The following is a 16,408-nucleotide window of genomic DNA, read 5'->3' on the forward strand; positions in this document are numbered from 1 at the left end:
TCCTAGTTATCTTCCCTATGTGGTTCAACTAAGAGGCAGGAAACAAGCATTGAATTTTGTTTTTTGTCTAAAGAAAATTTTACTAATATCAAAAAACATTTCTAATCTTTATTGATAGGGACTGTTGAAAAAAAATGGCCATGCTGTGAATGGTGTTATGTTTTTAACACAATATTTTTTTATAGCATTATTGCATGTATATCTGAAATACAATATAAATCATGACAATGTCTTAATCTTAAGGGTTTATCTATCTTGGATCTATTATATTAATCAGTGATTTAAAATGTTCATTTCTCTGTTTATCAAGTGACTCTCTGAAGAGTATACTTTTAATTCAATTTCAATGGATAATTTGAGAATTTGTCCTTTTTTATCTGGTTTTTGCTATTTGAATTTAATTTAATTAGAGAGTACAAATATTAGCCGTAGTAGCGGCCTGTCTCATAGCAACAATTGTATGCTCATTTATGAAAATAAATAATTTCAGAATAAATACACTATTTTTGTTTACTCAAATTAGATGCATCATGTTTTTTTATTTATTTCTAACTTGTTGCATTAAAGCGTGTACATGTTCGTTTGTTGTACTACTTTTTTTATTAAGATAAGCCATTCAAATTGATATTTATAGTGTGTCTTTCTATGTTGTGATATTACATTATTGTTTCAGATAAGGGAGAAGGTTTAGTACCATTACAACTTTAATCCCGCTGCAATTGTTTGCACCTGTCCTAAGTCAGAAATCTGATGTTAAGTAGTTGTCGTTTGTTGATGTGGTTCATAAGTGTTTCTCCTTTATCGTTTTTTATATAGACATGATAGATTAGACCGTTGCTTTTCCCGTTTGTATGGTTTTTACATGAGAATTTTTTTGGGGGCGCATTATAGCTTGCTGTTCAGTGTGAGCAAAGGCTCCGTGTTAAAGACCGTACCTTGACCTATAATGGTTTACTTTTATAAATTATGACTTGGATGGAGAGTTGTCTCCTATATCTACTAACTGATACAGCAAAAATTCTTCTAAAAAGTCTCGAAGAGAAGCTTTTCGTCATCTAAACACTTCCCAACTATATATTTAAATTCAGAATATTGAATGGTAGATTTAACTGGTGATTCTTTGTTAATATTAGTAATGATCTTTTCTCAATGCATTAAGTGGCTTTTCGTATGGCTTGTTAAGAACATGTTATACCCTATAAGGTATTTGATTGTTCCTGCAGTTATAACATTAACAATATAACACTGTTTCAAAAAATATAAAATTATAACTTATTTTCAATAACAATCTTTTTATAGTGTTTTGGTACCTTAATTAATTAATTATTACAGACTTTCGGTGTGTGACAAAAGCTGCAAAGAGAAGCCGTTTAGAAAAAAGTATATGCTGCTTTCAAGTATTGTGTAATGGACAATAAATACTATAATTCTAAGCTTAAAATCACTGGCCTTAATTTCCATAAATTATCAACAGATACATTCCGTAGATATAGTTGATTGGCTATAATAGACAACCCATTTGTATCCAACATTATTAGGTCTTTCCACTTTTCTGTGGAAAGACCTATTGTTTTTCTTCTGATTATTAGGTCTTTCCACTTTTCTGTGGAAAGACCTATTGTATTTGTTCTGATTATTATTATTATTATTATTATTATTTTTTTTTTTTTTTTTTTTTTCTTCCGCCAAATTTTGTTCTTGCGATAAATGTTTGTTTCGCAATATGTCGCTTAGATATTTCTCATATGGTATCGTATAGTTTACGCGCTTTTAAATTTCACCCTGCTAAGGCGAACCATTTTCTTTGTAAGAGTTATCTCCCCTTTCACTGTTTATCATCAGAGTGCATCTCCTCCGTAACCGTAGAAAAATGCGACAAATTTATTTTATAAAATTGCTCGTTATATCCTTCGCATGATTTGTCCTATTTTAACCGAAGCGATATGAACACTCCTTATGAGAGTTATTCCCCCTTTTGCATTTGATATTAGTAATATGCATTTCTAACTGGTAAACCATAGGTAATAGAGATCTAGGGTCTTTTGATTTAAGGTCCTTGGTCCAAAAAAATGAAAATTAGGTCAAGGTCAAAGGTCAAGGTCATATTCTAAATTTTGATTTTGGCTTATTTTCACTCATTTTCATTAACCTTATCAGATATCGACAAATTATTTTTACTAAATTGTTAGTTGCGACATGTCGTAACATAATAATTTTGGTTGAAAGGGTGCGTAGACAATAAATGGGAGTTTTAGCCCCTACCACATCTAAAATTATGCGTAAAGTGATATTACTTATTAACCATACATATTAGAGACCTAGGGTCTTTTGAATTGAGACCCTCAGTTTGTGACCTTGAAATTGAGGTCAAGGTCATAGGTAAATTTTGCGTTTTAGATTATGACCTTTGGTTAAAATTCATATCTATACATCATAAAGCCATAGGAACTGACATTTTAGACTGATTTTTAATATTTTAATATCAAAATAGATATTTACTGGTGGAAAGACCTTCAATTGTTCTCTGAACAATTGGTTTTTAATTTTTTTTTTTTTTCTTCCGCCAAATTTTGTTCTTACGATAAACATTTGTTTCGCAATATGTCGCTTTGATATTTGGTATATGATATCGAACAGTTTATGCGCTTTTGAAATTTACCCTGCGTAACCGAATACTTTTCTTTGTAGGAGTTATCTCCCCAAACACTGTTTTCCTTGTGCTCACAACTCTTTCGCAACCGTAAAAGATAACGACAAATTTATTTTACAAAATTGCTCGTTACATCCTTTGCATGATTTGTCCTATTTTGACCGAAGCAATATGACCGCTCCATATGAGAGTTATTTCCCCTTATGCATCTGATATAAGTGATATGCATTTCTATCTTATAAACCATAAGTGATAGAGACCTAGGATCTTTTGATTTGAGGTCCTTGGTCCAAAAAAGTGAAAATTAGGTCAAGGTCAAAGGTCAAGGTCATATTCTAATATTTGAATTTGGCTTATTTTCACTTATATCCAAAGACCGTATAAGATATCAACAAATTATTTTTACTAAATTGTTAGTTGCGACATGTCGTAACACATAAATTTTTATTGCAAGGGTACATTGAACGTAAAAGGGAGTTTTCTCCCCTCTTGTATTTAAAAATACGTGTTTGGTGATATAAGTCATTAACCAAATATAATTAAGACCTATGGTCTTTTGATTTGAGGTCCTTAGTTCATGACCTTGAAATTGATCTCAAGGTCATAGCTTAATTTGACGTTCTATATTTTGACCTTTGCTTTTATTTTACATGTATACATGATACAGCTATGAAAATTTTGAAAAAAGGTATCAAACCATTTAACCTTGAAAGAAACAACCGAAAGTGACCTTTTGTAAACCGGAAGTATCTATTGTTTGTACTTTATTAATATAAAAGTATATAGAACCAGATATTTTTGGAATCAGTGTCAAGTAAATATTCAAATATAATCGTAAGTAACATTTTTCAAACCGGAAGTAACAAATTATCTCCCTTATTTAAAAAAATGTATGGAAACCAAATATTTTTGGAATCAGCGTACTAGAAGCTATCATTTGACGATTGAAATGACATTTTAAACTTAGTTTCACAACTTTCATATCAAAATACATTGTTTTGATGGAAAGACCTTCAATTGTTCTCTGAACAATTGGTTTTTAATTATAGCTTAGTTTTCTTCTGGAATTGTGCATCTTACATGCTATTAACAAACGGTATACGATACATCAAATTTCAAAATATCCTAAGTTTGTTAAACTGGTATTTATAGATGATTTCAATTGTATAAAATTGATATTATCCAAATAATGAACTATTCATATCCTTTGACCAACGATATCAACGGTTTGGAATAAAATTTATGAACAATGTTTCTCATAACAAACCTGAAAAATAACTTAAGTTGAATTTATTGTAGTCGGTATCTTTTGTAAATAAATTGAATATTTGAAATGACAAATGCAATAAGAAATAGAAGGTCCGATAGATTGTTCCATTCAAATATACTAGTATTGAAACGTGTGACAAAACAAACTAAACCAAATAACCATACAAATGTTTTTAAGTGTGAGAAAAAACAAACTAATCCTCGTGTTTAAGGTAAAATCCATCTTCAATTTTATATATAAGATGTTAATATTTTACAATCATCTGCATTCGTCACATTATCTGAAAAAATGTAAGTGTATCGAAATAAAACCAAAAACATTTGCACACAATGCAACTGTTACATACCATTATAACATTATTTACCGTCCGGTCCCCTCTTAACATATCTTACCATACATAATAACTGGAGTTGTATATTTATAAGTGAACGGTGAATGTGTACAAAAATGTTGTATTTTGATGAAACTATTTTATATGCCTTTACTTTATATTCAATTCTTTAAATTCAATTGTATACTTTTTCAGAAAATAAAGGTCGAAGAAAGTAAGCAGCATGTTTCACTTTTCTGATTTATGTACATGTGAGTCTTTTGTCTTAGTAATGCATATTTCGTAATTGAAGTGTTTCTCTTAGAGTCAAAGAAAACAAATAAGTTAATGCAGGGTTGCAAAGCTTATTGGAATTATAATTTATAAAGTTCGATTTTGCAAAAAAAAACCAATGCCAAAAAATTGCTTGAAAACATTTTAAAAATGTCTAAAATTAAATAACACCGCGGTGTACGAAACGGAGAAATGATCTTTAAATATGTAAGCGTGAATCGTGAATTCATGTACAATGATGAAACTTCATTTGTGTCCTTACATGAAATAGATTTATTTGTGAGGTAACATTATTTGTTTAATGGTTTATATCCAGTCGACATGATTGTGTTTGATAATAGATCAATACGGTAACGTTAAGTTTTTTCACAATATTCAACATTCTGTGTATCTGTACAGGAAACGCAAAAGATACAAACAGATGGATATTCATACTTTACGAAACAGAAAGGAATTTAATGTATCTATAGAGGAATCTAATATAATTTCGTAAACAAAACAAACTAGAACTTTTCTGTTTAAGGTTTTCCATATACAGATAACACCATTGTATACTAAATATTATCTTTACATGTAAAATGTGTAAAAATAAAAACAAAAATACTTACTTTACTCCGATGAGAATTGAAATCAGAATCACATCAAATGAATGGAAAACAACTGTCATATTCCGACTTGGTACAGGCATTTTCATTATGAAAATTACGGATTAAACCTGATTTTAAAGAAAAAGGAGCAACACAAACAACATCAAACAATCCGTGATCTCATATGCTCCGAAAGGGTAAGTAGACAGACACTGGTCCACCTGCATATTTTAAAAACTTAAAATATCTATAGCTGGCTTGATAGAGTTGTTTTTTCTTTCACTTAAACTAGATCTAATAGATGGGAGCTTTTAGGATCTTAAAATATAGACAATTACATCCGAAGATTTTATACTGGCCCTTATATCAGTGACACAATCTAGTCGTTTTAAATAAACGCAAACATGTCTATCTTGGCTCATATTATGATCAATATACATCTATAATTAATTTAGTTACTTAATTGTTCAAATCAGAAGGTAAAAATCATCTAAAGGGAGGAAAATAAATGTAAATTTCAGCAGTATATTGAGAAAATTCTTGATTATTTAACGAAAAATAAAGGCAACAGCAGTATACCACTGTTCAAAATTCATAAATCCATGGACAAAAAACAAAATCGGGGTAACAAACTAAAACTGAGGGAAACGCATTAAATATAAGAGGAGAACAACGACACAACATTAAAATGTAACACACACACACACACACACACACACACACAGAAAAGGACTAAGCATTAGACAAAATCCTATGAGAATAACAAATATAACAAATATCATCAAGATAACGGTAAGTGTAGTTGAATTTATCAATTAAATGCAATTTTGACGGGTCTATACTGAGTTTAGTCATAAACTGTGATTCGTAACAGTACAAAAACAAGTCTGCTATTAAAGAGGCGCAATAAGGGTCCCTAGGGATACCTACAACCTGGCGATAAACTTTGTTGCCAAAACGTACATAAATATTATCAAGGAGAAAATTAATAGCTTCAATCATCTCACCACACCTCCAGTAAGTATATCTGCATTATTTACCTTTCTCATTAGAGAAGAAGGCTTTAAATGAGTTGCAGCTACTATATTTGCATTTATATTTACATAAAAGACCATTTAATTTAAAAGGAAAACTTTTGTTTGATAAGATAGTGTAGAAGTGTAGTGTAAAGAGTAGAAAAATCAAAACTGTCAACAGAAACAAAAGGACCATAAAAAGCACGTAATTTATCTGAAACATCCAAAGAATTTTTCACACTCCAAAAATAGTTTATTCCACTATGTTCATATATTTCATTACAATAGTTTATGATAAACCCTTTAATAGTATTTATGAACTTGTTAAAAACACCGAAAGATTAGTCGTAGAACACATGCATGGTTTTCTATACATTTATAACACATGATAACTGGTGAAGAATTTGATAGTTAATTTGTGCATGTTATTGTAGATTTTTTAAAAACAAATATATTTCAACAGTGTCCTATCTGTATTTCGTGCATCATCTTCGTTGTAATTCGAACACATTAACGGTATTGAAGACAAACTCGAAAACCCAAACAATCATGATTAAGCATCCGTTGTTGAACCCCTTTCCCTAGTTATTTTTTTTAGAACAGTACATTTCTATATGCATAACTATATTCATTTAATGAATGGGGGTTAGCGTAGTCGCATGGATACTTCGTTAACTGAAAAATTCATAACCCTTAAAAACTAGGGTTTCGACCCTGCTGTTTCCACTCACGCTGCCCAACTACCATTTTTATAAATTTTTTATACTTAATACCGAATATGCACAGGCATTTGTCTCAGAACAAAAATTCATATATACCTTAATATGACATTATTGTATATATTAAAAAGGTTATGTGATAAAAGTGCCTGTGCGATTATGACTGATTCTTCTTCAATTAAAGAAAAGAAAGACCCTTCAAGTAAAACGCAATACATCAGTTGTTATACATGTTAGTAATTAAAAAGCAAAACAGCTACACAATGTATAACGATGCAACAAATACAGTCGTTGCATGTATATAAGGTTATTTTATTATTGTTATTAGGATTTATGTTTTTCTTTATATCAGGAATTCAAAACGAAAAATCCCTTTTCAAATAGCAAAAGCTAAAACATAAATATTATACGTATTTCAGTGTCGAATGAGATTTTATGGAACGCCACAGCTGCCTTATGTGGAAGTCTAATATTATGCTATGTTGTTGTATTAATACTTGATGATAGTTTTTCTTTAAATAATAAAGTTTTGACATTACGTAATGATGTGTTTGTATAACTCAATATTGAATAGTCATTACCAAATTATATTTCAAAATTACATGGAATGGTTTGGAATTGACTTGATATTGTTTTGTCCTTACTTAATACGCTTTTGTCCTTACTTAATATGGTTTTGTCCTTACTTAATACGGTTTTGTCCTTACTTAATACGGTTTTGTCATTACTTAATACGGTTTTGTCATTACTTAATATGGTTTTGTCACTACTCGATGGTGTTTAACCATTTTTTTAATGTGTTTGTGCCATTAGGCAATGTGGTTTTAACATTACTTGATGTAAATGTAAGTTAACGTAATGTAGTTGTTTCATTACATGATGTGGTTTTGTTATTTCGTAATGATGATTTGCCAATTCTGTATATGGCTTTAATATCACGTCATGATGTTTCAACATTTGACAATTTTATATTACAAGATGTGTTTGTTTTAGTATTTGATGTGGTCCTGTCATTCCATTCTATGAGAGCTTTAAATTCACTGATGTTCCAAATGGAGTGTGGCACCGTTAAAGTCCATAATTCATCTAAAGTCCACAACACCGCTAAATGGCTAAAGTTGTGTTGAATTTTCATTAACTTTCAATTACTTAAAAAGTAGTTTGCGAATATGGCTATATAATAGATCATTGGATACATTCGCATTTATGAATAATCCGTTATTGCATAATAGTAGGAATGCTTGTATCGTAAAACATCATCCGACTACACTTTACGATACTAAATTTCGGGGTCCAAACGTCACAGTTATTTTTGCTATTTAGGATTAACACGATTGTCTACTTTCGTTTTAAGAATATCTTAAACGAAAGTAGGATTTGGTAAGCAAATCGGGTAAGTCTCTTAATAAAGTCAAATAAAACATGGACACATGTATATGTATATTTTATACGTCAGTTAATATTGAATTGCATTGCAAAATATATATAATTCATATTTTTTTTTATTTTCATTTTAAAAAAGAATCTAATAAAATTATGAATATAATGATACAGCACACAATTTTACCCAGTATCTTTCATGTTCCTGTCTGTATATTTCTGGTGCTTGTTTGTACTAAATTCAGGCAATGCAGAAAGGGATATGACCGTCATATGGAATGAGAAAGTTGAAAATACGGAAAAAAGTATTTCATTTTCACTGTTCTTAAGAACAGCTTACAAATTACCGGTCTCGAAAATGCAGATGCAAATTTAGAGGTGGGAACAGGGGTCCCTTTTCTAGGGAAAATTGGTTGATTATATAGGGAATAACTGAAGCAGGCAGTAAGTTGATTCCTCAATTGATTCATTCAATTTCTTGATCCTCCAATGAAATGGGTATACGAATATTTTTTGTGTAATGTCATAGCAATCACACTTTTGTATACGAAAATCTGTTCACTTGAATTTAAATTGCTTATATTTATTAATAGCAATATACACAAACTGACCTCACACACTACTGAGTTTTCCACAGTCTACGACATATACGTCTTGAATTGTGTTAAATGAAAAAAAAAATTATGTGTGCAGAAATTCAAGAATTTTCTTAATAATATCAAGAACCAAAAAAAAGCATCATTTTACTACAATATTAGGTATACACAATATTATATGTAGTTCTTTCTGTTGGAAAAGAGGGATTTATGATACAAATGCATATACTAATTACTAGTACTTGACAAGCGAAAATAGAAATAAAAGAATATGTAGTTACACTTGAACACTCGCCTGATTTTTCAAAAAGAAATTTAAAATCTTTTTAAATTTTTACAGAACTGAATATCAAGAATAAAAGAAGATGGCTATAAAAGACTATTTTGACTGTGTGTTGAGAGATGATTAAAATGCAACAGAGGGTCTGAAAGCAAGAAATCCTGAAGCAAACATAACTCCAATTTCACCAATTGCAGGCAAGAATGTTTCTCAATATATTACGACTACTACAACTCTTGTAGATGCGAAGACGTTTTAGATCTGGCAAAAGATCAGAACAAACAAAATAAGATTGTTCAAAAGACAGACAGAATTGTGTAGATAAATGTTGAAGAACTGACGAATGTCAAAGTTATCAATCTTTCAGATCCTGCTGAGTTAGATAAGTATATTCCAAAAGACCCAAAGATGGTTGCAGTCTTGTAATTGACTGCTCCATAGGCTAACATGCAAAACAGCTGATCTTTGGAAATAAAAAAATACAAAATGCTACATAGAAAAAAAAATTCATGTTCATATCATATATGTACTATTGTGAAATTGGGATTCAATGGAAAAAAGTGGGTCTTGTTTCGAAGAATAAAAAGTTATGTAACCCTGAAGTCAAAATATTTTTTTTTCTACTTTCTGTTTGCTGTTTTAATAGACCGCACCACTTCCAGTAAACATATCCTTCCACTTTCCTGGATAGATATACCCAAAAAGATGCAAGATTTTTTTTAAATCTATATATATGTTTCAATTAAGCATAAACCTATAATCAAACAGAAGAAATTGAGTTCAGAAAAAAAAATCAGAAAAAATGCACTATTTTGTTTCCCTCCATGTTTTGACATGCACCGGAAACTATAGTTGTAATACAAGACTGGTACCTATAACAATAATGACATGTCTAAAAAAAAATAATCATTTACTTAGCTTCATTAAGTAGACATATTTGAACATAACAAATGCCATTAAAAGAACTGTTTGGCTGTTTTAATAAAAATAACCCCACTATTAAAGCAGTACCCCTTTCTGAAAACAGGCAAAATTTGAATATCAGTCATGTTTATCAAATGATCTGTAAATCTCATTCTAGTCTATCTTTATGAATGTTTTCTTAGTATTCTGTGAAGCTAGAAGAGTATTCTTATCTATTATTTTTATTTTTTTTCCTCCAGTTTGAATGAACAAAATTCAATAGTTTACCCCTCCCCCTTTTTTTCAATGAAATCTACCCATTACTTTTGTTTAAGTCAAAATTGAAAAACTACCCAAAACTTTTTCATACTTAATAATTTGCTACAATACAACTATCTGAACACAAGAAAGACCAACCTTTCTCTTTTTATACTATACAGGTCTTTATACATGCCTACAATATCATGGTTTTTAGACTGTACTTGACACACCAATGCATATAAAATTTTTAAATAAGTTTAAAATTCAAGAAAAAACAAAATGAATACTCAAGTTGGTGTTTTTGGTAAGAATATTGATTACTTGTCACACCTAATTACAAAAAATCCTTGTCATGATGGATAGCTTTAGAAAAATTCTACTTTTTGAATAAATGTTTAACCCAAACATTGAAATTACAATTAACTATGCAGTGCCGCAGACAGCAACAGAAGCATAGACTCATGAATAATGAACATTTTGTGAAAATATTTTCACCAAAAGTTCATTTTATACATATTCTACCTAAATGTCAGCAATTGAGTCATAAAAATAATAACCCTAAAGAAAATAAAATCATTTTGTATGTAACTGTCTCTTCAACTCTGCACTAATTTTCAATAAAACTGTGCAATTAGAATTTGCATGACAAGAAGAAGATTTCATTAAGAAAAAATCTTTCTATGTTCTTTTTAATTGAAAATCATGTATGTAATACCATCAAAATCTCAATTTGCCTCAAACTGTTGTGCTTTATATCTATAAATACTTTTGAATGATGTCTAGTATAAAAAAGTTTTGATATTTTATCTGTGTTTTTCTATGTTGTGATGTTATGCTATTGTTTCAGTAAAAGGGAGAAGGTTTGGATCCATTAAAACGTTTAATCCTTATGCAAATGTTTGCACCTGTCCTAAGTCAGGAATCTGATGTACAGTAGTTGTCTATGTGTTTATGTAATTTATACGTGTTTCTTGCTTTTTTTCTTTTTTTATATGTAGATTAGACCGTTGGTTTTCCCGTTTGAATGGTTTTACACTAGTAATTTTGGGGCCCTTTATAGCTTGTTGTTTGGTGTGAGCCAAGGCTCCGTGTTGAAGGCCGTACATTGACCTATAATGGTTTACTTTTTTTAAATTGTTATTTGGATGGAGATTGTCTCATTGGCACTCACACCACATCTTCCTATATCTAATAAGTGTTACATAATTTCAGTTTTTCCAGTTTTACTTGATACTCCATGATTTGTTTCTCTTAAAAAGTCATTAAATCATAATGTTTTGTCATTTTGGGCACATAAAAGTCCACATGCGCTACTTTGTTGCAGTGAACATATGAAAAAATTACCCTATGCAGGTTGCATTCTTGTAATTGACTGCTCAATAGGCTTACATGCAAACAGCTGATCTTTGAAAATACAAAAATAGAAAATGCTTCATAGAATTTTTTCATGTTCATATCATGTATGTACTAATGTGAAATTGGGATTTAATCGAATAAAGTGGGTCATGCCACGAAGAATAAAAAGTTACGTAACCCTGAAGTCAAAACATTTTTTTTCTACTTTCTGTTTGCTGTTTTTACTAGTCCGCACCAGTTCCAGTAAACATGATATCCTTCCACTTTCCTGGATTGATATCCCCAAAAAGATGCAAGATTTTTTTTCAATCAATATACATGCATATGTTTCAATTCAGCATAATACTATATTTAAACAGAAAAAATTGTGTCAAGAAAAAAAATCCGAAAATAATGGACTATTTTGTATCCCCCCATGTTTTGACATGCACCGGAAAGTGGAGTTGTAATACAAGACTGGTACCAGAAGCCACAATTCAACAATGTGATTCGTAGCTGGTCGAACAAATACGGAGAAGTGCTTGCCGCAGGCACAATACCTGACATGTGATGCGAAAATAACTAGGATGGGGTATTGGATTGCAAACGAGCGAATGTAATAGACGTTTTGTGAATTGATGATCGAAATATATATCTGTTGATGTCTTCCAGAAAGTTAAAGACGGAATTTGATTCCTTTGAAGCAAACTTAAGGGTGTTTGCTCCTCTATTTTTTGAATTTTTGACAGATTTTCGGAATCCTCTGGTTTTATCCATGTATTAACATTAAAAAAATTTGCCCACTTACCCCTACTTTTCTTTTCATATTTTTATTACATATTGCTTAAAAAGCCATATTTCAAAATCTTATGAAATCCTTGTTATTTTTTCATAGTTTTTTAAACAAAACAGTGCCAATGTTAAGTGAAAGAAAAATCTAGAGAGAATTCTTTCCCGCCAAATTTTCAATGGCTTATATCTCGAAAACAAGCACACGGACCCTCCATTTTTTTCTGCTTATTCAGTTTCTCTTTTTATATACTATCAATTTATAACAGTCTTTAAAAAAGCTTGTTATTTTAAAACCAAGTAGCGAACATCCTTAACTAGGGCAGAACTGAACAATAGCTCGTAAACTGAGAGGAACAAAGCGTAAAATCAAACGCATTTTGTATATTTACTGATGTACCCCCAACAGTACCTTTAACTGTATCAAGGGATGCAATACGGAAAAAACAGTTCAGAGGAAAACTTAATCAATAAAATTGAGAATGGAAATAGGGAATGTGCCCAAGAGACAACAACCCGACCATAGAGCAGACAACAACAGAAGGTCACCAACAGGTCTTCAAGTATACTTGGATGCATTATTTCTCAGTTCTACTACAACGGAGATATATGCTACGATATGCCTGGCCGACTGAGAATAGTATATAAGAATTGGGGTTAAGCCCCCTTGTTATTTCATTATGTTTTTTTTATTTTCTCAATAAACTTTTTTTACTATCATAAAATACAACCTTTCTTTGGGGACAATTAAACATGATTCTTCCCCCCTTTCTCTTAATTCCCTGTGTTAAAAACAACGAACATATTGAATAAAAAAATCTTGCAAACTTATTTGGCAACTTTTTTCAGTGGAACCAAATTCAAGGAAATTATCAATTAAGGATCTTCTTAACATACATGGCAATTGAAGCCATAAATCAGTGGACTCATAAACCTGCAGGAAATTCATAAGTAGAATATTAAAAGAGAAGAGGCATTGTTAATCAATGTAAATTGATAATATATTTTACATTTCCTTTTTATATACGTGTTAGTTTGTTTGTTTGTTTATTTTATTTTAATTTAATTAAGGCAGCTGCAGAGATTGGATTTCACCTGGAAAAAAACGACACAGTTAAAAATCTATATAACCTAGAGGACCTAAAAAATCTCAGTCAGTATTAGGTCAACGAGTTGAAACATAGTTTCTTATGATTTCTAAATTTATAATCGGACAAAATGGCATATAGTATACTAAATCTCCTCTTCTAAATTCTAGTGTCTAACGTTGGTACTTTTTATAATTTTGGTATTTCATCATAAATCAAAAATGTTTTCTTCTTTTTTAAAAATGAAATATTTACAGAAGACGTGGTCGCCATATGATATAAAACATAAACTAAAATTAACTTTCGTCTTACATCCATTCTGTCTGGGTATCCATAAACCTTATAATTGCATTAAGTGCAAAATGTAATCCAATGTGTCAATGCTGCACATATCATAAAAGGTATTATTGTCTACCGTTAATTCTTTCGGATGCGACTATAAATAATTGATATGTGAATGTCAACAGTACTCGGAAAAAAAGTGTTAATGCAAGGGTCCATTCTAATTTGATCTTCAGCATAAGCTGATATTAATTGATATATAGTCACACCTTAACGGATAGATAGAACAGACGCCGAACGGATTAAAATAAGTTTTCCGTTGACAACATTTTTATCCGTTGAGAGACCAATTGTGTAGTGACAAAATAAAACGGAAGCGTAACGAATGGCCAACGGACACACACACAGCATATGCAACGTATGATAAACGGAAACGTACCGATGAGAATGGTTATCGAACGTACATCCAACGGACGAGAACTGCATAAAACGGACATCTAACGGAATCGTACCGGATACAACGAATGAATAAGAAGGCAGCAATAATAGTACTGGTAAATCCCATACACGTGACTTAAATTAATTAAAAAGTTTAATGTGTACTTTGTTTTAGTTTATAGTCTAGAAGGTTTATATTTGCAACATTTATGTTGAGTCTTGTCTGAATAAGAGCTGCTTGACAGTGAAGACGTGCTCTTTTCTTCCGGATCCATCATGAGTATTAAACATACATGACATTCAAGGAATCTCACATACCAAACACATTAATTAGCATTTCTAACGCGAATTCTTTATTTGTCATTCATTCGTTTTACATTCAGTACGTATCCGTTTTATCTGTTATCCTATTCGTTCATGTCCGTTTCACATCCGTTCATCACCCGTTTAATCCGTTATACGTCCGGTATTGTCCATTGGTGAATTTGTCTACCGGACCGCCAACGGATGTATCACAGACAATTACTGAATACAAAACGGAAACGAAACGGATGAGTACCTTTAAAAATGGACGCCTAAAGGACGTTAGACGGACACTTCATAGTTGGAAGTCCGTTCAAACTTTTGAACATGCTCAAAAATTTGCCAAAGGACAGAACAGACGTCGACGCTGAATGGATACGGACTGGCCCCTTAAAATTAAAACGGACGTCTAACGGATTGAAGAAAAAATGTTAAACGGTAAGATGTGACCGGGGCTTCGAAACCCCGTTTACATTTATAAAAAAAAGATCGATCTTTATTAGTCAATAAAATGTAAACGGGAAATATCGATCAGCAATCGGACTTAAAAAGTCCACTTCCATAGGTGGTTTTAAAAAGATCGGTCTTATTTGAATTGATATTTCGTCAACAGTAAACGCTTAGATCGATCGCGATCAATCTTTCTTCAAGTGAATCTTATTAACTTACTATATTTATGTATGAAAATTAATCTTACATGTTCGGCGGCAAAAACACACGTGTTGTACATGGTTTCATAATCACATTAACAATGATGGATGTATTATGAAAAGTAAAGATAGATTTCGCCGCTATTGAATCATTCTTCTGAATCGATAAGTTGTATTACTTTGAGCTAAACATCCTAATCTTCAAGCGCATTGACCTTTCGTTTTTTTAGTGATAGTCTTCTCATATGTCTTTGCTTAACTGAGACATATAATTTATACTTGAATCAAAAAGTCATTCGGTGTTATCGGAAAAAAAACACATTTATTAAAAGATGTTTAAATAATCAGAGTCACTTCAGTGTACTTGGTTTGGTGTCATTTACAGATCATTTAAATTTAGTAGTGTGGTCTGGATAGAAATTGATTATAGAAAAATAAAAAAAGTAGGATTCGTAATACATGTGTAACTAATCACCTGCCAAAACATATAAATTCATTTTTTGTCGTTTGTTAAACATGTTCGATCTTCTCGCATTTTTTTCCCTTATTTCCAGAGCTTCGAGGGATATCAAATGATAACTGGATTGACAGAATGTCACATATTTATACGAAAGACTATTAATCATCTTCATGGCTGCGGTCAGTAACGATGAATTTTTCAAAACTCCCACATAGTGTTTGACACCGGTAGAGTTTAATGAGTCGATAGAATTATATATGAAGAACCAGTGTTGGGTGAAAAATACATAGTACGCTCCTCCGTGTGATGAAATCCAACACATTTATGTCCGTCAGGATGCGGAAATATCGTTTTAATGGCGTTCGTATTCAAACTTCCGAATGTCGTTTGGAAAAATTTCCGTGGCGGATCTTATATTTCGCTTGAATGATTTTCCATCTACTAAGTCCATCTTTTATGGTTTGGAGTTTTCTAAGAGTACTCTTTTGCGATTTTCGGCTAAGACAGCCTTACTGATACAGATATTAACCGTGCAATGTGTAACCTTTTCAATGAGTAGACCTCTATCTTTATATGATTCTGGCTGGTTTTCATCGCTATTTTAGCAGTATTTAATCTTTTCATTCTTTTAAAATTGCTAATGCTAAACTTAAACAAGACACAATATTGCGAAAAGTACTTGAAAATAAACAACGAACTTCACACAAGCTATAACAACGCCGCGCCCAATTTGCAGAAAATTACATGCGTGAAAATGGAGTGTTTGTACTGCGAGTGATTGTGATTAATTATTCTGA

At 31.2% G+C, this 16,408-nt stretch overlaps 1 protein-coding gene across 1 annotated transcript in view; it reads left to right on the forward strand.

Annotated features, from left to right (window-relative positions):
- Positions 1-9,692, forward strand: part of LOC143058098 (obscurin-like) — a 60,851-nt gene extending 51,159 nt beyond the window's left edge. The window contains exons 9-10 of the mRNA XM_076231561.1: positions 4,447-4,502; positions 9,163-9,692. Of these exons, the coding sequence (XP_076087676.1) occupies positions 4,447-4,469 (23 nt within the window). The 3' untranslated portion in view covers positions 4,470-4,502; positions 9,163-9,692. The remainder of the gene's footprint in view (positions 1-4,446; positions 4,503-9,162) is intronic.
- The last annotated feature ends 6,716 nt before the right edge of the window (positions 9,693-16,408 follow it).

The sequence above is a fragment of the Mytilus galloprovincialis genome, chromosome 14, assembly GCF_965363235.1.
Source record: "Mytilus galloprovincialis chromosome 14, xbMytGall1.hap1.1, whole genome shotgun sequence".
Lineage (NCBI taxonomy): Eukaryota > Metazoa > Mollusca > Bivalvia > Mytilida > Mytilidae > Mytilus > Mytilus galloprovincialis.